Genomic DNA, 22,816 nt, shown 5'->3' with positions numbered 1-22,816 from the left:
ACTCCCTAGGATTTAAAATTATAGCCTCTATATTGTATTAGAATCTCTTGATCTTTGTCTATTTTCGTCACTCCCTTCTTAGAATAATGTTTGCTAGGGGTTTGTCAATCTTCATTTTTCAACTCTGGATGATTTTATGTTTTGTTCTTTTAGTCTCTATTCCACTAATTTCTGCCCTAATCTTTATTACTTCCTGCCATCTACTACTTTTGGCGTAGACTTGTTTTATGTAAAACCTCCTGATACATCATTAGGTATTTATTGAGATCTCTCTGATTTTTTTAATGCAAAGACTCATAATTATAAACTTTAGTGATTTCTAAAAGGTTCTTATTTTCAGAATTTTTCATTTTTCTGCCTGCTTTTGCCAGTGATCTACTGGTCATTTAAGAATGTGATGTTCAGTTTCCAGGTCTTTGCGTTGTATTTGTCAACTTGCTTGTAGAGATGGTTCCCTGGGCTGATGAGAAGATACATATCTGACTATGGAGTGGACTGTTCTGTAGTTATCTATTAAGTCCATTTGACTTACAGTATGGTTTAACTCTTGAGATTTCAGTTTGCATGATAAATGAGAAGAGAGTGTTGAGCTCACTTCTATTTTGTAACTGGAGCTTCTAACCCTTTTGAATGAAATTGGGAGCCCCAATCTTCATTTCATATATATTTAACAACTGTTGTCTCTTTGTGATGAATTGTTCCTTTATGAGTATACAGGGGCCTTTTAAAATCTCTTCTATTAATTTTTATTTGGGGTCCACTTTATTGGAAATCAAAATATTGATGGCAAAAAAAAATATTGATGGCAGCTTGTTTTCAAGCTTCTATTTGCTTGCTAAGGTAGCTGACTTCCCTTGATGTGTGTGTGTGTGTGTGTGTGTGTGTGTGTGTGTGTGTGTGTGTATGTGTATGTGTGTGTGTTTGCCAGTGAGATATGTTTCTTGGAGAGAACAGACAGTTGAGTCTTATTTTTAATTCAGCCAGCCAATCTGCATATTTCTATTGGTGAGTGGAGGTTATTTGAATTTAAGTTATAATTAAGAAAGTTTACTAATTTTTGTAAGTTTAAGTTCTTTTACTAGCTGGCTACATTGCCCTTTGTTCTTCCTTTCTACTCTACTGATGTTAGTGGGTTTCTAGTTCACTGTGTTGGGCATAGTGAGCTCTTTCTTATCTGTCCTTTACTCATATATTCTTCCCATAATGTTTTTTTCTTTTCAATGTACCCATGATCAAAAGTGCCTTTTTTTTCTGCTTTGTTCCTTTAGTATCTTACTGACACTACTCTCCAGGTCCTGAATGATCTCCTCACTTTATTCATCTGCTTGTTTGAGGTCATTGATCTTTTTTGTCAATTTTGAGCTCTTAATCTGTCTTTTTATCTATTTCCACTTCTTGGAAATCAGCAGGTAAGGTGTTATGGATTTTGGAGGATCCATGTTGCCATGGATAACTTTAGATGAGAAGTCTCCTCCTCCCCTGCCCTGTAACCAGCTAACTGGAGCTGTTCTCAGCAAGGCTTTCTTCTTGGCACTTTATATGTCCTACTGCTGCCCTTTCGGGTTTCTGATGTTCGCCCTCTTTCCTTTATTGAATTGGACTCTTTCTTGGTACCTCTGTTTCACCGGGTCAGACAGAGGCAGTTTCTAGCCTGTCATCTTACTCAGAAGTCCCCCCGAGCAGTCTGCTCACCGAACACATGTCTTCTTGTGATTTCTCTTCCAATTCTATTTGATTTTTCCATTGCCTGTAAGACAGAACCCAACCATAATTGCATTTGGGAGCTGCTCTGTAGCTGGAGTTTTCTCCAGTCCTGCCTGGCCCGCGGTCAGGACAAATCTCTCTCACCCGCCAGTCCCACAGCCCCTCAGACTCAACCAAGTGAACACACAGAGACTTATATTGCTTACAAACTGTATGGCCGTGGCAGGCTTCTTGCTATCTAATTCTTCTATCTTAAATTAACTCATGTCTATTAGTCTATAAGTTGCCACATGGCTCGTGGCCTTCCAGTACCTTACATCTTGCTTGTTATGGCGGCGGCGGCTGGCAGCGTCTCTCTGACTCAGCCTTCCACTTCCCAGAATTCTCCTCTCTCCTTGTCCCGCCTATACTTCCTGCCTGGCTACTGGCCAATCAGTGTTTTATTTAATAACCAATCAGAGCAACACATTTAACATACAGAACATTCCACAGCACTGCTCACTGTGTGCTGGGGGAGGGGAGCGCAGTGAGCAGCCTCTGTTTAATATATATGTACACCTTACATTCATCCCACATGAAACACTGGGGTTCTAGATGAAATATCCCCATGCTTTGTGTGTGTGTTGCTCTGCCTTCACTTTCCATTCCAGATTGTCATGCCTGCTAGAAAACCCCTGTGATCCTTCATGGCTATACATCATTAAATTTCAGAGATAGCAAGGGACATTTCACAACAAATGAAAATATTTTTTTGCTCTTTATTCCACATTTGTGAAGTAAAATGACTTGTTTCCATTTTTATTCCCTAATACCAACCTGTGAGTCTCTTGAAGGTGGCAGTACCCAATCCATAAGTAAATATTCATCAAATGATGATTAATATTACCTGGACAACATATCACAATGATAACTTTGGAATTCATATTTTTGAATCACAGGATGGTGATTACAGGTTGTCCCTAAAGCTCTAGTAACACCATATTTTTGCACCTATATTTTAAGTCAAATCAAACCACATAGTTTAATACTACTCTTTTTTGTATTCTCTAAATTAACTCTGGCAGTTTTGTGAGTTTTGAGTCAAAATTTAAAACATCAAAATAGCCTTATTTAGCTATACATTTTTTGTTTTTGTTTTGTTTTTTGAAAATGGTTTTGTTCAATGTCTCAGTTTTCCTTGCTAGAACACTGAGAAGATTCCAGCATTAATTAACATAACACATACCAAAACTTTCTCAGTATTATGTATTTGAGTTTTCCTGAATATTTCTGCCTTGTTAGATTTGGTGTTCATTTTCTTCTGTAGAAGATCCACACACCTTTTCTGTACAGATGTCTATAACAACAATAGAGCTTGAAAATTGCAAAGCACTGTTTGGATGGAATGGATCACGTTTACAGATTTTTTTTTTCATCACTCTGAAAACACTCACAATTTCCATACTAGGAGTTATTCCACTGGGGATTTGTGGTTTTATAACAGCTGTCATCATTCTTCAAATGGCTTATGTAATTTTTAGTGTGATCAGTAAAATATATCCTTCCTGTTTCACAGTAATTTATAAATTTGGATTGCTATTTTAAAAAAGGAAAATTCTCTGTCAAGATGAATGAGCTGTGATGTTGTTAATATTTCATATAAGAACCATCCTCATTAATTTAAAAACTCGTAAACAAGCCATTGATGAATCAAAGAGACATATTTAAGGCAGATTTTTATCTCTGAAATATTATGTAAGTATTGATAAATAGCTAGAAACTGCAGATTTTTTTACTATGAAAATAACCAGCTTGGTCTCACGTACTGCTCAAACACCCACTGTCAGATTTAGAATGCCTCAAAACTAGGCAAAGCCACAGTTCAGGATGCACTGTTGGCTTTTTAATTCTTCTAAATAGAAAAGCATCTCATGAGAAAATGGTCATCTCGTTGAATTCATGTAAACAAGATGAGTCTGCAGACTTAGGAAAATAGATCGTGCTCAAGACTCAACCTTACAGAAGAGCACAGTCCCCCAGAAGCCCTTGAGCTGTCCTCATGTGCATAAGTCTGTACCTCCTCCTGTACAAAGCTAAATACATCCTGACATGTGGTTCTCCTTCAGCTTTCTTACAGAGACCCTGCACATGTTCCACCACCATTACCACATTATATACAGTCTCCTCATTCACAGAGAACAGTGAATTTGGGATGTCACCATGTCTTAGAGCTCATCCCTGATAGCTTTAGTGAGCCGTCGGCTCTGCTGTGTTAGAGGTGGGACATTTCATCTTGGAAGCACTCAACCTTCTCTCTCCAGAATAACGGTGACTGAGAAAGGTTCCTCCATTGTGATCCTTTAAAGGGCTTACGTGAATTCTTGTAGCAATGCTGTTAGTGTAGTTAGCCATTTTTTTTTTCCAGGTGGCTGCATCTTTCTGTCTGATTGACAGTTTCCTTGAAAAACGACCAACAACAGTCATTGTGTTCTTTGCTCGCAGGTACTACAGTGCAACCATCCTGCAGATGTCTGGTGTGGAAGATGACAGGCTTGCAATATGGCTGGCTTCAGTGACAGCTTTCACCAACTTCATTTTCACACTCGTGGGAGTCTGGCTCGTTGAGAAAGTGGGCCGAAGGAAGCTTACCTTTGGTAGTTTGGCAGGTAGGTGGCCGGATGTAGAATCCTGCTTTAAAATACCTTCTAGTGGTGACAGTGACTCTCTCAAAAGGTAACCGTGGCATCTGACAATGATTTCCAAGCCAAACAGTGCAAAACTAGAATGATAGACAGAAAACAAATCAGTGGGAGGTAGGATCTTTCAACTAGCCTGGGCTAAGTGGCTGGAAACAAGACTGAGACAAGAAGGGAGCTATAAGGACGCAATTTACTGAGGAGACGTTTCTGTCAACAGTTGGAATGCTGTTCAGAGAAGCAAAACTGAAGGGCCTCGCCACAATTTTTCTGCCCTTGTTTGAAAAGCTTGTCCTTTATGCTCTTACTCTGCAACATTGTGTTTTTTTATTTTGGAATAGTATGGAAGCAAATATTAGAATAGTCTTTCATAGAGCAAGGAAAGACTTTTTGAAACAGGCCTAAATTCTAGGGTAAAATCTAATTGGTCAACTGTGTTTTATATAATAGCAAAATAAGAAAAAAAAAAAAAAGCACGAGTTGTTTGTGTTAAAAGTTGACCATTTCACCGGTTGTTTCTCTGTAAAGGGCTCTGCTGCAGGACAGAATAAGATCCACCTATAACATTGTCTTTACATAGTTACCTCAGATATTTTCTAATTTTTTTCAAATGCACACACACAGTTCTACTCATCAGTTGGCTGCATTCCCATCGCAACTTTATATCTGGAGTAAAATGCATGTTTTACTCTCAAACACAAAGATTTTTGAGTGGCATTAACTAAATTCTATTCAATCAAAAGTATATCTGAGACAAAATTTCATTTCACAAACCTGCTTTAGCACATACTACAGTTTTTGGTGAGAAAATATATCCCAGTGTCCAAACTCAGTTACTCGGGGTTCAATCCTTCCTTCCTGGAGTGGGCAGGATGCTCCCACTCTGGTTTGTAACTTGGCAGTGGATGCCCTGTGCCCAGGGGCAGGAGTTCATTCCAAGTTTTAGCACAAGTGAAGCAAAGATGAGAGGCTGACCTGTGTTTTGGAGGAGGTGGTTTTAAACAGGCATTTATAAGCCTGTTGAAGTAAGAAGAGATGTTTAACCTAGAGAAAAAAGGGAAGAAAGAGATAACGGGTGTGTTAAGCTTTTTTCTGTTGTTTGAACACTGCTGTTTCTCAGCTGAGACTAACAACTGTATGGTAGTTCATGTTTTTAGACATTGAATAGCATTACATAAAAGAATCTTTAAATAGTAGCATTTAAAATTAAAAAATTATCTGTGCGTTTTCACTAAGACCCATTTAAAGAAGACTAAATGAACTTGGGGAAGGCCATGTGCTCTGTCCAGAACCAGAGTTGTGCAATAGCAGAGGCCGCCTCAACCCAGCTGCTGCCACCTCACTCTCCTACCACATGATCTCCTAAGGCTTTCCTGCTACTTAATCCTTTAATGATAAGTTTAGTTGAATTCTAAATTACTTGCCTGTTATTTCAGTAAAATACTTACTGCCACATACATTCTATCCCTAGGCTCCATATGGTCCCAGGCAGTTGTTCAGATAACACAGAATCTTTTTCTTCCTGCTATTCCTTTTTTGTGTCCTCACAATTCTGTGCCCAGAACAGAAATTGTGTGTGTGTGTGTGTGTGTGTGTGTGTGTGTGTGTGTGTGCATGTGTATGTGTGTGTGCACTCACACATGCACACACATTCAGATGTGACCAGGGCCTTGTGCTAGGCAGGTACTGAGCTGCAACTCCAGCACAAGGTTTTTGCAGTCAGGGTTGGGTCTTGCATTATAGCACAGACTGGCATGGATTTGTGGTCATTTTGCCTCTGCCTTCCAAGTACTAGAACTGGAGGCGCACCCTACCACACCTGGAGAAATTTGGTCTTTTCAGTGATAGAATGATCATGAATCCTGTTTCTTCAAGTGCAGAGCAAATGTTCAGTCCCAAATATTAACAGGAAAGTGAATGAATGTATGTGGCATAGCCTTTTTGGTATGGCGTTCCCTTTTCAATAGGCAGTATTTTTTTCCCCTGCTTTAGAAATAATCAGTCTGGGACTTTATTTTGCTAATTCACATCTTCCCTGATCAAATGCCATTGGGAGAATTTCTTGGCTCTGACAAGAACATTTGATGTGCTCCTCTCTCCCTGTGTGCTTCTGTTGGGTTGGTGACTTGACAGTGAGGCTTCCTTTCTTTTTTCCTTTTTTCTTTTAACTTCTGGAAAAGTTTATTTGGGCTTATAGTTCCAAAGGTGGAGATCATAATGGTGAGGGAGGTATGACATCAGGCTGCTAGGGTGGGAAGAGCCTTGTTTTCATTGTATGATTTTTTTTTTTAGATTTATCAGCAATCTTCCAATCTTTGGTATCTTTTTTGGGAGGTTTGACAGCCGTTTCAGTCTTAGAAAATTATTACCAATTACTCTGGCTAAGAACTGGATTTGCTTTAAATTTTGTTTTCTTTTAGTCTCAATAGGTATGTGTTACTGAGTTCTTCTGACCATTAGTATACATAGTAAAGCTTTTTCTTTTTTTAATCCAGGGAAGATAAATCAAGGAGTTTCATTCAGAGCTATGATGTCAAACCAAGTCTGTATTGAAATAAATAATGTTGTCAATGCTCTCCAGTAAAAAGCTTTTTTCTTTTTCTTTTTTTTTAGGTACAACAGTAGCACTGATTATTCTTGCCTTGGGATTTCTGCTCTCAGCCCAGGTTTCCCCACGGGTCAGTTTCAGACCAGTGGCTCCTTTGGGTCAAAATGCCACCTGCACAGGATACAGGTGAGATTTTATTACGTTGCTGCTTCATAATCCAGTTATGACAATTTTTTTTTGCTTTTAACATTTCTAAAACTTAGATGAATAGGAGATTCCTGGGTTTGCAGGCTTGTGTGTGAAGGACTTGTGACAGAAAGGGTGGTCATGGATCATCAGCATGACAACTATCATCTACAAAGACAGAATGTAGAAAACTGAAGGAAATGAGGTGTTTGACACAATTTTGGTGCCAGGTGGACTGAAGAATTCACAGGTGAATTAACAAAAGAATGATTGGACAGCTTTGAGAATTCAGGCCTTTCCTAAGGAATGTTTCCGTCAAATACTTGGAGTTTGATTATTTGTAAGATAGCTTTATATATGCATGTCAGCATCGAAAGATCTTTAGACATGGCTATTCCCTAAGACACACAGTTATAGAATTTCTAAGTACCTATGAACTATGGTTTTACATTATACATTTTTGATGGACTTGAAACTATCTGTGGAATATCTATGGAGCGCAGACCCATGGGATAGTAAAGGTGAATTAAGATGTAGAAAATAACTAACACGGTGCTTGCATGTAATAAGCTCTCAGTAAGTGTTACAGCTTCTGCTCTAATTAATAAAACCCTAACAGTTGAAGAGAAGATTGGATGGTGGAGCTCAGAGAAGATTATCTTTGGGGATGTGGAATGTGAACTGAGCCCTATAAAGGGAAATGGAGTAAGCCCCTCAGCAATAGCAGTAGGCATGATACCTGTGAATGTAGTCAGGAACTAAGTAAGAAGACAAGGCTAACCACAGGCCAGTGAGGGTACAGCAGACTAAGAGGAAGCTATAAAAACGTCAGGTCATCCAAAATTGTCAGAGCTTTTTGCTCTTCATCCCAAGAGCATGAATATGCATGCATGGAGAGATTTTAAGCAGAGGAGTGACTTGCCCAGAATTTCCATTCTATAACATATTCAAAAGAATAAATCAATAAGAATTAAAAAAATAAGTTACTGATTAACCAAGAGCTAAGAGAGAAAGGAGTTTTCAAAGAATTTGAAGTATCTGTTCTAGGAGCCAGGTAGAAGGTAGTGTGTCCGTGAAATGAGGTGACTGAATGAGGCGAAACGATAGGTTGTTGTAGGCAGATTGAACTGTGGGAGAATGCTGCTGTGTGATAGCAGAGGGTTTGGAGTAGAGCATATCAATGATGTATAATCATCAAAGATATCTGATTAACAGATAAGAACCTTACTGAGACCTCGACTAGCTCTGTGATTTCACCAACGTTCACGGATCAGACAAAACATCTTTTGTGTTCTATTCCCAGCATTGAATTACAGATACTCATGGTGGACAAGGCATTTAATGTAGCCTAATTTAAACCTCTCTTCATTAAAGGAAGCAGAGGTCTACATATGTCGTATTCTCTTCCCAGAGCACTCTGCATGACTGCTTGTTCTTTAGACTTCGCCTGTGGAGTTCCCATGTGGGGTCCTTTTATGGCACAATACTACTCACAGACATTGCTTTTTCTAGCACCTCCAGGCTGTCTTCTTGCCTTAGACCCAGAAGGCAATTTATTAGTGAAGATGACCTAGAGAGTTGGGTTAATTTTACTAAACCAATGACATCTGGCACATTACCTCTTCAGTACCTTCCTAGCAACACTCAATGTGCTGTGTCAGTCAAAATTCACCAGAGGAGTGTACCTCCAGCTCACAGCACTTTTCTCTTTACTGTTTCTCAGTTGGAGCCCTTACCATCACTGGAGGTCTTTCAAGCCACAGGAGAGGGGCAGGGTTTATAAACACTCCCCCTTCAGTAGCCAGAATCATCTTTAAATGCTAACTTCCTTTCACTCCTCACCCCTTCTCCAACACCATCAAGTCAAGAGTACTAAGATGTTCATTGTGGCCCCTTCTGTACATTTCACTCTGTGTTTTCTTCTGTAAATGAAGTTCTCAGACATCTAAACTAAGCAATTGAGATGTCACCTGCTCACCCCCCCTAAAAGTGACACTAGTTTTGGGAAGCAGGGTGCCCTTCATTCCCTATTCCTCTCAGATATCACTTTAAAAGATACAATTCTATACTTACTACACTCTTTTCTAGCCATGTATGATCATCTTACATCATTGACATAGCATTGTGATGCTGTCAGATTCAATGATATGTTTTATTCGATGCTGAAATGTGCAAAAATCCTATCAGTTACTGTTCCTCATTTTAACACCATGGTAACAATGTGTCCATCATTTCTGGTCATGCTTAGCAGCTGGTAGTGAATTAATGACTATACAGAGTTGAAATTCTCTGCCATGTCTATAGAAGACTCCCCTATTGATTTCCTCTCAAATCAACCTGGTTTCATTTTTAACCTTGATAATAGGAGGCACTATGCCTTGAGGTTAGTGGTCATAAAACTGCAGGAGAATGTGTATGTGCTGACTAATATCCACAAGCACATTTGAGATTAAAATAAGCATAAATGGTAGTTGAAACAGAAAATGAGAGTTCAAACAGAAGCCTACATAACTTTATCCTGTAACCTTATCTTGAAATGATTGCATATGTATTTTGCTCTTACCTACACACCTACTGCTGAATTTGGCACACGAAGAAGAGGATTTTCCCAATGATGCAAGGGTCCTTTTCTTTGTGTGTGTGTGTGACATGTATGTGCATGAGTGCCAGCGATATGTGCCACAACTCATGTGTAGAGATTAGAGGACAACTTTTAGGAGTTGGTTTTCTCTTTCTTCTATGGTTTCCAGGAATCCAACTCTAGTCCTTAGACTCACTTATCAATCCTTTGCCTCCTGAGCCATCTTACTGGCCTGATGGAAGGATTGCTGTCTGCCTGCATGGGTACTTCACAGAAGAAATGGAATTCTTCATATGGCAAATATGGCAAATCATAATTTGAGTTCTCCACGACTTTTTTTTATTTTGATGACTTGAAGTTTGTCAAGAACATACAATAGCTGTCATGGCATCAAGATTCTGAACTCAAATCTTGCTAGTTATCTATTGTCAAAAAGTGCTTTTTGGAGCCAGGCATGGTGGTGTCGACCTATAATCTGTGTTCTTGGGAGGTGGAGGTGGGAGTATGAGGAGTTCCAGATCATTGCTAGTCTTGGCTATGTCATGCTTTTTCATTTAAAAAAAAATGCTTCTTGGGAATATAAAAGGGAGGAATCTGAGAAGTGTGCAAAGAGTAAGGACAGTGTATTCCAAGAAGAAGCATCTTTTATGTCTTCTATACAGGTCATGAAGAGGAGTGTGGAGGCTGGTCATGGTAGCATCCCAGCACTCAAGAGGCAGAGGCAGGCAGATATCTGAGAATGTGATGCCAGCCTCATCTGTATAGTGAGCTTCAGGCCATCGAAGGCTACATAGTGAGACCCTATCTCAAGCAAAAAGAAAATGTGAATTCTTCAATGAAACTAACTGGTCTAGGTGAATAAGTGAAAAAAATTGCTACAAAAAATTGGATGGATGGGAGTTGATACAAAAATGCCTAGCCTTCATAAGCCATGAGAATTCCTGGAATATGAGAAGTCTTCAAGGGTTATAGAATAAAAATGACATAATTAGATTTGCATCTTTAAAATATCACTATGGCTATAGAGTAGCATTAATTAGAACAGAACAGAGGGATGAAGGGACATAGGTAGCCTAGGCAACAAGAAATATAATCTTGGCGGCAGTGGAGACAGACTTGAGAGGTATCCTGAAAGACAATGACAGGCCTGAGTAGTTGGTTGGATGACAAGAGGGAGCAAACGCTTTTGTAAATGACGGTTGGGGTTAGCATCTGGCATCTGCACTCTCCCTGGAGACTGATGTAGTAGTTTGCTTCATTGTTGCTGTTCTAAACACCCCAACCAAAAGCAGTTTGAGGAAGAAAGGTTTGTTTGGTTTTACTTCCACATGAGTCTGTCATTGAGGGGAGTCAGGACAGGAACCCCAACAGGAACCTGGAGGCAGGAACTGGAGGAGACCATGGTTGGACACTACATACTGGCATACTACTCAGTTCACTCAGCCTGATTTTTTTTAATATAACTCAGGACCACCAGCCCAGGGTTGGCATCATACACAGTAGACTGCACCCTCCCATATCAATCATTAGTTAAGAAAATGCCCTACAGGCATGTCTACAGTACAGTCTAATAGAGACATTTTCTCAATTAAGATTCCCTCATACCCAATGATGGTAGGTTCTGTCATGTTAACAAGAAAACTGACCAGAACATCTACTTCTTAGGAACATTTTCAGTAATAGGAGTCTGGAGACTATCCCTATTTTCCAGTATAAATAGGTCACATTAGCAGCCCAGCATTTAGCATTTTCTGGTACTCACATTCCTACTCAAAATATCATTTATTCCTTTTGTTCTCAAAATATATATGTAAAAACTTGTCTTAACTTATCCAATCAGGTCCAAAGTAGAGCAAGAAGGTAAAAAGAAAAGAAAAATTATGTATCTCAGATAACCCAGATGTCTTCATGACAGTTCTATTGATGTGAAAGCACACCATGACCAAGGCAACTTACAAAAGAAAGCATTTAATTGGGAACTTGCTTACAGTCTTAGAAGGTGAGTCAATGAGCATCATGGTGGGAAGCAGCCAGGCATGGGTCTGGAGTAGTGGCTGAGAGCTTTACATCCTGATCCGTGACAGCAAGCTGAGAGAGCAGCGCTGGGCCTGGTGTGGACTCAGTAACATTTATATTCTTGTTATAAAATTTCACAAAATTGCACGAAACCAATAAAACTTAGAGTTCTCTTCACACATAATGCCCCATTCTGTTATATGTGAACAAAGGGTGTAAACTATGCAGCTGTCTGTGTGACAGGTCAACACAACTTCATAGGAAATATTACTAAATAATAAATAATACTAAATAAAAAACCTGACAACATTTAAACTATTTTATAAATTTAAATAAAATGAAAATTGCCTTCTTATAAGTCATGTTGGCTGAATGATGAAATAAGCTACAGATCAACAGCCCGCTGTCTGGCTGTTAAGTTGTATTGCTCATCATACCTCAATAGGCCCTCTCCTGTGCTTTCTCTGTCTGACGTGGGGAAATGACCGCTGCTTTGACCCAAATCTGTGTTTTTTAAAACAATCTTTGCAATCCACTTAAGAAGTCTCCTCAGTGAAAGTATCTTTGACCACAATGGCTCAGGCAGGCTTGATGTTTGAATAGATGGGTTTGGTAGGAAGAAATAAATAATGCTGACCAAAGGATATGTACGTATCAGTAAATAAATCAGGAGGTTAATGAAATGTAACATTTTATATACACTTAGGGTTAGTTCTTATTTCTGATTTAAAAAAAAAAAAACATTTCTGAGAGTTGCAGTAGGTCACAGATACTAAAAAGCAAAGCCTTACTCTTAATGGAACAAAATACAAAAAACACAGCAAAGGCTGATGGGAAGTCAGAGTGGCCTGGCGTCGTCCCTTCCTCCCGAGGCCATTGCAGCAGACTACACAGGAGGCATCACCACTGTTCACCTCTTCATAGAGTAATGTTTCCAAATGCATAAAGTAAATTTATGGAATCACAAAAGAAAGCAGTATATTAAAATCTATTGCCAAGCATATGTGCCATAATGTGAGGGATCAAATCCGCCTCATGTGTCCTAGGCAAGTTCTCTGCCAGAGAGCTACATCACCAGCCCCACTCCCTTTTGTTTTTCCTCCCCTCCCTCCCTCCCTCCCTCCCTCCCTCCCTCCCTCCCATCCTTTCTTCCTAATTTTATTTCGAGGTAAATTCTTGCTAAGATGTCTTAATCAGCCTCAAATTAGCAGTCCTCTAGCCTAAGCCTGTGGATTATAGACCTGTACTGCTACAGCCAGGGTAAAATCCTTCATAAATAAACTTGCCATATAATGACACTCATACCTCATTATGAAGTATGAAAAGGCAGAGGTAGCTGCCAGTCCCGCATCATAGCTCAAACATCTTAGTGAATGTCAGTTGTCTTTGTCAGATTTCTATATTTGCTGGAATGGGACAGGGTGATATTAGATTGCTGGTGCTAACAGTAGTTTATTGCCTACATAGTTCCTTCATAATTGAAGGAAATGCTTAATTTTAATAAAAGGTTAATGAAATACAGACTTTTCCCATTAACATTGTGGGTCCCATGTGAAAGATATAGTTCACAAGAGTGAGCTCAATCTAATTCTTCCAAGGTGGGTAATGGTTGCTTAGACTGACATGGTAGAGAAAGCCCAAGAAGCTCTGAGGACCATAGGGAGGTACTTACGTCAGCCACCCATGAAGCAACAGGAGCATCGATCTATAAACACTAGGACTCTGTCAAGACTCTCCCTTGAAAATGGAGTACCAAATGATGAAACTCATTAAACCAGCGACACCCTAATGATCCAGCTACAGAATGCGCCACTTAATTGAGGGCAATCTGGGCAAAGGCAGGGGCTCAGTTCTCTTCAGGAAACTAGACTACGTTAGGGAGCAAGGTGCCAGTCTGCAGATGAGGCAGAAGGAAACGGAGGGCCTTGGGTACCAAGTCAAGGATTGGGTGGGGAAGGAGGAAGGCAATCAACAGCATCAGGCAGGAATTAGCCGCATCACCTTGGAGCTTTGCAGAGGATTGCTGCTTGACGCTGGGTGTGAGTGGGAGAAGTTTCCCAGTTCCAGAGAGACAAAACAGACCTGGAGTTTGTTTACGTTGGTGATATGAGGACAGGGTGTCTTTAGGGATATTCAGGGTAGACTGCTTGAATGTTAAGTGCAGAGATTTAGGGGGAGGGATTTGGCTAATTCCATGATGGTTGCATGCCCTAGACTGATCTAGGAAGACGGATGAGCCAAATTTCTAAGCATGCTTTGATTTTTAAATAACATTAATTTCTGCGAATTAAATCCTTCACATTTGCCAGAATCATTCCCAATTCTGTATGGATATCTTTGTCAAATTACTCTCATACTTTCTTAGGAAGAAAATATATTATTTAATTGTGTGGGAGGAATACAAAGGCTGGGGGAGAGTTTATGGGACTTGCTGAGGTGGCAGCGTTCCTTTGTGCTGCCCACTGCCCTCCTTTGGCCTTTCCCTGACTGCCTGATAGCCTATCGAAGCTCTGAGGACCATAGAGAGATGCTTGCATCAGCCACCCACGAAGCAACAGGAACATCGATCTATAAACACTGGGACTTTATCCAGACTCTCCCTTGAAAATGGAGTACCAAATGATGAAGCTCATTAAACTAGCGACACCCTAATGATGCAGCTACAGAATGTGCCATTTAATTGAACTAATATTAAAACTCGTTAAGGATGTTCAGTAGCAGAGTTCATTTTGTAACAGAGATGAGGTTCTGGGCTCATACATAGATTAATAAACAGATTAAATCACTTCCAACACTGCTGTCTTAGCAATGTTGATTTTGGGGGGGAAAAAAGTGCTCCTGATTCCAGGAGAATCAGCAATAAAAACAAATTGATACTTTGAGCTTTGTCAGAATTTGAAACAGCTGCCTTTATTTTCCCAGATTTTTGATGTTTTTTTGAGACAGAGTTTCTCTGTGTAGCCCAGCTGTACTGGAACTTGCTCTATAGACCAGGCTGGCACCAGCCTCTGCCAGGACTGGGAGTAAAGGCATGCACCACCACTGCCTGGCTATCTTTTTTAAAGTTTATGTGTATGAGTATTTTGCCGGCATGTATTTACAAGTACCATGTAAGACAAATTGCTACAAGGTCTTATTAATAAAAAAAAAAAAACCTGGAGCCAGATATTGGGGTGAAAAACTGAGAGATCAGAGGAATGGGACAAGCCACAGCCAACCTCACCTCACCGACACCTCAGCTTCCAAACAGACCTCCTTCCTGTATACCCATGACTGTATGCCTTTCTGTTCTGCCATTAACTTCCTCTCTCCGCCCAGCTACATCACTTCCTGTCTTTCTGAACAGACCTGCAGACCTCTATGATTAGTGCTGGGATTAAAGGCATGTACTACCACTGCCTGGCTCTGGTCCCAATGTGGCCTTGAACTCACAGAGATCTGGATGGATCTCTGCCTCCTGAATGCTAGGATAAAAGGCATGTGCTACCATTGCCTGACTTCTATGTTTAATATAGTGGCTGACTTTTTCCTCTGATCCTCAGATAAACTTTATTAGGGTGCACAATATATTGGGGGACATGATATACCACTACAGTACCATGTATACATGTGGTATTCATGAAGGCCAGAAGATGGCATCCCCAGGAACTGGAATTATGGAAGCTTGCAAGTGAATGGTGGGAACTGAACCTTAGTCAGTAAACCAAACCTAGAACAGTAAATGTTCCTAACCACTGTGCTTTCTTTATCCAGCTCCATTTTTTGCTTTTAATCAAAGAAATGCTAAAAGTTTAGAGTCCCAAACACAAAGCCAGTCATAGAGATGGCAGTATACCTCAGCCATTGCTGTCTTTCTCAAATAACACCACATAGCAGGGGTTTTTGTTTTGTTTTGTTTTTATTGTTGTTCGTTTGTTTTTTTGTATCCCTACATTGGGTCAGCCTTCCTCCAGAAGGTGAGAGTTCTTAATCTTCAGGGAAGTTTCAGTTCTAGAAGAGCAAAGGACCTTGTTCACAATTACCAGTGGTCTGTATTTTAACACAAGAGTAAAAACTATTCTTTTATTTTTTGTTATTGTACATGGTGTGTATGTGTGCATGTGTATATGTATGTGTGTATATGTGTGAGTGTGTATGTGGGGGTGCATATATCCCAGGCTACCCTTGATCTAATGCCCCTCATGCTCAGCCTCCCAAATGCTGGTGTGATCACAGGCAGGTGCTATCATGCTCATTCCTCTTGACTCAAAGGAGGATGCCTTTGTCATTTGGAGAAGGTAAGTTTGATTTTCAAGCTGAGTAAGAGTACTTGGAGGCAGTGAAGAGAGCTACCCTGCTCACAAGCTTTAATGGGTGTGCATTAGAGTCAACTGACCCTTCACTCTCCTGAGTCACTGGCAGTGTCTCCCTGAGCCTCTCTCTAGTAAGCAGATATTCCTGGTGAGAACTGGCATTCAGCATTGGCGATCGCATCATTCCTGTGGTAAAGAAATCATGGTGTCCACTAGTACCAACTTGAAGGTTGGTATAAATTAATAAATAAATAATTAATAAATAAATTAATAAATCTCTAAACCTTTATAATACTAAAAGAAGGCACTGTTCATTTTCTATTTTTCATTATCATAAAGTCCAGGACCTTAGAAAAATGTTAGGGGTGTGGGAATGGGGTCAGTAAAATAATGGCTTAGCAGTTAAGAGTGTATACTGCTCTTCCAGAGGACCTGAGTTCAGTTCCCAGCACATCAGGTGGCTCACAACCACCTATAATCCCAGCTCCAGGGAATCTGATGCTCTCTTCTGGCCTCAGTATATGCACTCACATGCACATACTTCCACCCTACCCCCAACACACACAATTTGAAAATAAAATAATTTATACTCAGTAGTGGCTGATTACGAATTAGAATTTAATTTGAATTCTCACCTTCCTTTTGTTTGATTTTCCTTGAGAATTTTCTGATTTTTTTTATATAATAAATTCATTAGTCTTTTACGAAGGCTTGCATCAAACTCTCTAGAACCTCTAGCCTCGGTTTCCCAAGTGCTGCAATTACAAGTATGCGACACCATGTCCAGTCCATGCTGATTAGTCATAGGAATCAGAACTCAAGTGACTTCTTAGAAGTATTCTCTGCTTTGCTCATTTTGTAATGAAAAAGAAGATGTATTTTGTATAAACTGATTCTTGTTTGTATGGAGATTTCATTTTATGGGACCTAAATATTTAGCCCTTCAATTTTTTGTTTATTATCTTAAGGTTAATACTTTAATAAGGCATTAATTTTACAAGTTTAGTGAACTTTTAAAGTTGAAACCAATAAATTATCTCTCAAAGTGATATATCTATGGAAATGTATATTGTCTGTATTGATACAAGCTGATCAGTTCTGTGTTGTGACACATGAACACAGCAAATCTTATAAAAGACAACATTTAGTTGGGGCTTGCTTACATTTTCAGAGGTTTAGTCCGTTATCATCATGGCAGGGAGCATAGAGGCACACAAGGAGAAGTACCTGAGAGTTCTACATCTGGATCCCTAGGCAGCAGGAAAGAGAGACACTGGGACTAGCTTGGGTTTTTGAAACCCCAAAGCCTGCCCCAGTGAAATATTTATCCAACAAGGCCACCTCTATTTAAACAAAGTCATAACTCCTAATACCTCTCAAGTAGTGCCACTCCCTAATGACCAAGCATTCAAATATATGAACCTATGGGGACCATACTTATTCAAGCACCACATTTCAACCCCTGAATCCCATAGGCTTGTAGCCATATATCATAACGCAAAATGCATTTAGTCCAACATCCAAAGTCTTCATAGTCTGTCACAATCTTAGCACTGTTTAAAAATCTGAAGTTCAGAGTCTCTTGTGAGACTCAAGGTAATCTCTTAACTGTAACCCCTGTAAAATCAAAATGAAAAAGGGGACAACATACTTCCAACATACAATGGCACAGAATATACATTATCCTTCTAAAAGGGAGGGAAGGGAGCATAGTGAGGAAATATTGGACCAAAGCAAGACCAGACACCAGTAGTGCAAGCTACAAACTCTATATCTCCGTGTCTGACATCAAAGTGCCCTTCAGAACTCCAACTCCTTTTAGAGTTGTTGACTGAAACATACTTCTCTCTTTTGGGCTGGTTCTACACACTGTTAGCAGCTCTCCTTGGCAGGGGTCCCATAGCTCTGGCATCTCTAACATCTTAGCATCTCCAGGGAAATCCAGGCTTCACCCTCACAGCTTCACAAAATGGCCTGTCTGGCCTCCATTCAGGGACCTCCCTGCCACACTCCTGGCCTTGTCAGCTTTGCTGAGCCTCAGAGAAAGATTCCACAACCCCTTTCTTGTATCCTTGACTCTACAGCCAGAACCATGTGGCTGAAGCTGCCAAGTTCTGCTTGCTGGGGCTGGAACTTGGCTCCCTCATTCAATTACATTTTCACCAGCTTTATGTTGTTGATGGTTTCCTTCACTGCTTAAGCTTTTCACAAGTTTTCATTCCATTTCACAAGTTGGAAGCTTAACTGGGGTGGGGTCTTGCCATGATGTCATTGTTCTCTATTCCTTATAGTATCAGGCTTTTCTTTAAACTTTTTATGTCTTTGAGCACATATATGCTCAAAGTGGACTTTGCTCCACTATATTTCCTGGTGCTCCTTTTCTCCTCAAACTGTACATTTTATATTTTTCCTTGCTCAGCTTGCTCCTTTGCATTATAGATCTGCCTAAACATGACTACTAATAACCACACAACAGCATCAATACTAGGCTGTCTTGAAATCTCAACTGCCCATACCATTAATCTAAAATTCTTCAATTTAGCCTCGGACAGATTTTTTTTGAACAATGGTAAAAGACAGCCACATTCTCCACCAAAATTTCACAATAGTTTCTAGGCCTCCTACTAATATTCTTCTCCTGAAACCTCTTGAGCCAGGCCATCATAATCTACATTGCTATCAGTACCACTGTCTTCCACACTCCTGCTTGGATGGCCCATTCAGCCCTGTTTGAAGCATTCAACTGCTTTTCTAATCCAGAGTCCACATTTTGGCAACAAGCAACATGGTCAGGCCTGACACAGCAATACCCCACTCCTGGTACCAACTTCTATCTTATTCAATGTTCTATTACTGTGAAGAAACGCCATGACCACAGCAACTCTTATAAAAGAAAGCATTTCACTGGGGGTGGCTTACAATTTCAGAGGTTTAGTCCATTACCATCATAGCAGGGAGCATGGAGGCACACAGGCAGAAGTAGCTAAGAGTTCTACATCTGAATTCATAGGTGTTTCCTGGCACAGTCATGGAAAAGTGCATTGCACAGTGTGAGGACAGGAAAGAGCAGCACCCAGGAAAACAGGTAAACTGAGTCTAGAAACACAAACACTGAGAGCATTTTAAGACACTCAGTATTTTTTTAGGATTTTTAGGAAATTGTATAGCAGGATGAAAAGGTAAGATTAGAAGAGAAACATGCTCCAGGTTAACTGTTGAGCGATGTCTCCTGAGGGCTATTTAGTGGACTGGGGTGTTTTGTTCCAGGTAAATGGTTGAGGATGCCAGCCATCTGCTGTGGGGTAGTTTACTTCATGAAATCAGTACCCGTGACCCTAGCTTTTACAAGTAATTTCTGACCATATAGTTGTCTGAGTTTTTTCCCTAATGAGTTTCTTCTCACATGGTTGGAATGGAGGAAGTCTCCTGGTGGCCATGCTGTGACAGGGACATAACACTGGTGGTTTGGAGGTTATACCTGGCCCTGCAGAGGGCCCACAGGAGGTACAGGGCCCCTTCTTGTCCTTATAAATTACATTCCAACTCATCTGCTCCAGGCAGTTGGGATTTGAGGAGTGAAGCCATAGAGTAGGGGAGATTTGGAGGAGTGGTAAAGGGGGACAGTGATTATCATAGCATACAGGGCCTAAGGTCATGGTTAGGGCAGAGGGAGCGTGTTTTACCTACCCATGTAAGGGACCCTAATGCCTGCATCCCAGCAGCCAGTTTTCTGAGCTGAGATCTTGCTAGAGGTAGATTTAAGACAAGGCACTGCTCATGATGCCTCTGGCTGGTTTAATGAGACACACTTAAGAAACTGGACCATTTTCTACACAGTCAAATTTATCGACTTCTGAGTAGAAATTAAGAATGTTCTAAATTAGCCCCTGTCAATGTTTTAAAGATTTTTTTTTTTTCCTGAGGCCACATTGAGCTACACTCCACCTTTGTTGGGTTACTGAATGACAACGGGCCGCCTTTTATCTCCCCTGGATGCTAGACCTGAAGCTGGGGCCTTTATTTCTCTCTTCTTTGGCTAGAAACATTTGGATTTCTTAGAACCAGAGCTGCTCTAAATATATGAATCCCTATTTGTGCCCCCCACCCCATTTCTAAAAAGAAACCTCAGAGATTTTGAAGGCAAATCTCCTCCCTCCAGCAAGCAAGAGAAGCACATTTGTTTCTCAGAATTACCACCTGGCTGCTGGTTTCTAGTCTTACTGATTTCTCTGAGCTCTGCCCTCAGTTCCCCAGCACTTCCCATGGTTGAGCTCCTTTTCAGGGCTTACACTCTCTTCCAAGTCCAAGACTGCAAGCTTCCATCACCCTTAAATTGCATAAGGTATATCTAAATAATGCTATTACCTTTTACTATGGTATTTGAAGGCTGTAATTTAAGGCAAGGCTGTGGTGTGTGTGTGTGTGTGTGTGTGTGTGTGTGTGTGTGAGAGAGAGAGAGAGAGAGAGAGAGAGAGAGAGAGAGAGAGAGAGAGAGAGAGACAGAGAGAGAGAGAGAGAGAGAGAGGAGAGAGAGAGAGAGAGAGAGAGAGAGAGAGAGAGAGAGAGAGAGAGAGAGAGTGTGTTTCTGCTGTGTAGGCTTGAGGGAAATTAGCTTTGCAGTTTATTTCTCTCTGAAAGTTAATTATAAAGGTTATTAAGCTATTCCTCCATTTTTACTGTTGATCGCCTGTTCATAACTGCTTTTGCCTCCAGCAATCTAAAAACAAGCTGTAGCTTGTTCTTCGATGGTTAAATTCTTTTTATTTCATGACGTAGGCATTCACCTTCAGCCACCCGCCCCTCAGAATTATTTTCCAGAATAGGCTAAAAATCTACCAAAGTGTGCTGAGGTGAGTTAGAAAGCTGCGGTGCACCCTGGGAAGCCAGCCTATGCTGAGCTAGATGCTGGTCTGCACGTTACAGAAGCTATGAGCAGGATCTTAGCCCTGGGGACGCCCCAGTTGTAAACGGATTGATAAAAGGCATCATCCACAGAGATGTGGCAGAGCAGAGCAAAAGACTGATTTCAAAAAACTGTGTACCAGTAGGAGGGGGTCTCATTCCTTTCACTCAGCAGTTCTTTTACACAGCGGAATCCTTTTATCCGTGCCTTTTTAATTAACTTCCTTTCGAGGATACATAGTCTCTTGGGCTGGTGAGATGGCACCGTGGGTAAAGGTGCTTCTTATGCACCTGACAGCCTGTGTTCGAGCCCCAGATTCCACATAGAAGGAGATTAAAACTGGCCCCCCAAAGTTGTCCTTTTATCCCCCACATGCCCTTACCTGCACACAATCGCACACATAATGAAAATAACATTTTTATTAAATAAAAAAGAAACTGTACAATTTCTTAATGTTAGGCCACAACTATAGTTTTTGCTATCTGCGCAGATACCCCTGTGACACCGTGTGGTAAGTACCTGTAAGCGAGGGTACAGTGCGACCACCCAACTGGACCACGGGGAAATTCAGATTGCCGAGGCTATCTCTTGTGACATGCTGTAGCAGGAGGGGGTCTGTGTGCTAGAAAAGCCTGGGAGCTAGAATATAGGAAGGGGGTTTATAGGCCAGAGCAGCCTGGGAACTGGGTGAAGACTTCAATCTGTTACAAGTTTGTTTGACTAATAGGGAACTAGATGCCCTATTACCAGAGGTAGTTGGCTGTAGCAGTCAGATGAAGGAAGTGGCAGATTTTTTTCTGACAAGCAGATACCCACTTTACCCATTCCAAAGGAATGCTTGCTGAGTATGAGCTTTTGTTTATCTGTTAGCAATCCTTCTGTTCACCCAGTCAGAGTCCAACCTGAGCTCAGCCCACTGTCATTTATGACCTTGCCAGCAGCACTACCATTTGGGGGCCTGTTATGGACCTAACAGTACCCTGCTCCCACATATTAAGAAGTGGGGAATTTAGAGTTAAATGATGCATCTGTCTTAGTTAGATTATGAATGGGTCCTTCGAGGTCATGTGCTCTTGGTATATAACACTTAAAGTCTAGAATTTAGAGCTTCTTCAGGGTCACGTTTTTTTAAGGGGCAAGCAGGTTTCACACATGAAAAGCAACCTGTGCTTGGCAATTCCTACAAGCATTGCTCTTGGGTTTCATTGATAGATTCTATGTATAGGATACCTTTAGTGAAGAATGGCCCCTTCTAGCTATGCTTCTTGTTAATGACGTTTGTGAAAACCACAGTCCTGAGCTATGTTCTTGATAAAAGGTCATTTAGGTCATCTCCATGGTATATAATGTTTACCGTTAACTTCAGAATGTCAAGTGAATGTTAGGCATGTTGTGGTATTTAGAATAATTTTTTTCCATAAAATGCTGTATGTGATTGGAAAGCAAAGAAATCCCAGTCAAGGATGACAGAGTACCAGAGAACTTTGTCTCACCTCTAGAGGCCTGAAAGCTGCATGTCAAGGTAGGGACTGGCAATATCCATTTTCAATGTTTGCCTTCCTTTCATTGAGAGAACCCTGGGGGATCCACGTGGACTATCAGGAAGGAAGCTTTCCACAATTTTTTAAATCCAGGAAACAGTTGGGCATCCACATAAACTGTGGGCTGTGTTCTGAGAGAAGAGTATAGCCATTGTCACAGTGTTAGTCATGGTGATGGCCAGAGGGGAGCAGATGCAGAGCTCTGGTCCTCAGACACTAGGAGCTCCTTCTTTTCAGGGCCTGGAGGAAAAACAAGTAAGGACAGGCCTGGCTTTGCTCCTGTCCAAGCTTAGAAGCCGATGAAGTTCACACAGTAACCTTCAGTGTTCCCTGTGAAGTAGATGGCGGGGAGGAAAGGGAGTACCCTTTT

General features: G+C 40.7%; 1 protein-coding gene across 1 annotated transcript in view; it reads left to right on the top strand.

The window, feature by feature from the left end:
• Slc2a13 (solute carrier family 2 member 13) overlaps nucleotides 1–22,816 on the top strand; it is a 289,669-nt gene that overhangs the window by 206,663 nt on the left and 60,190 nt on the right. The window contains exons 5-6 of the mRNA XM_052748693.1: nucleotides 4,186–4,349; nucleotides 6,993–7,113. Coding sequence (XP_052604653.1) covers nucleotides 4,186–4,349; nucleotides 6,993–7,113 — 285 coding nt within the window. The remainder of the gene's footprint in view (nucleotides 1–4,185; nucleotides 4,350–6,992; nucleotides 7,114–22,816) is intronic.

Source organism: Peromyscus californicus, unplaced genomic scaffold (genome assembly GCF_007827085.1).
Source record: "Peromyscus californicus insignis strain IS unplaced genomic scaffold, ASM782708v3 Scaffold_20__1_contigs__length_68692818, whole genome shotgun sequence".
NCBI classification, from domain to species: domain Eukaryota; kingdom Metazoa; phylum Chordata; class Mammalia; order Rodentia; family Cricetidae; genus Peromyscus; species Peromyscus californicus.
Note: the sequence above shows the minus strand (reverse complement) of the source record. Positions and strands in the feature narration are given on the sequence as shown.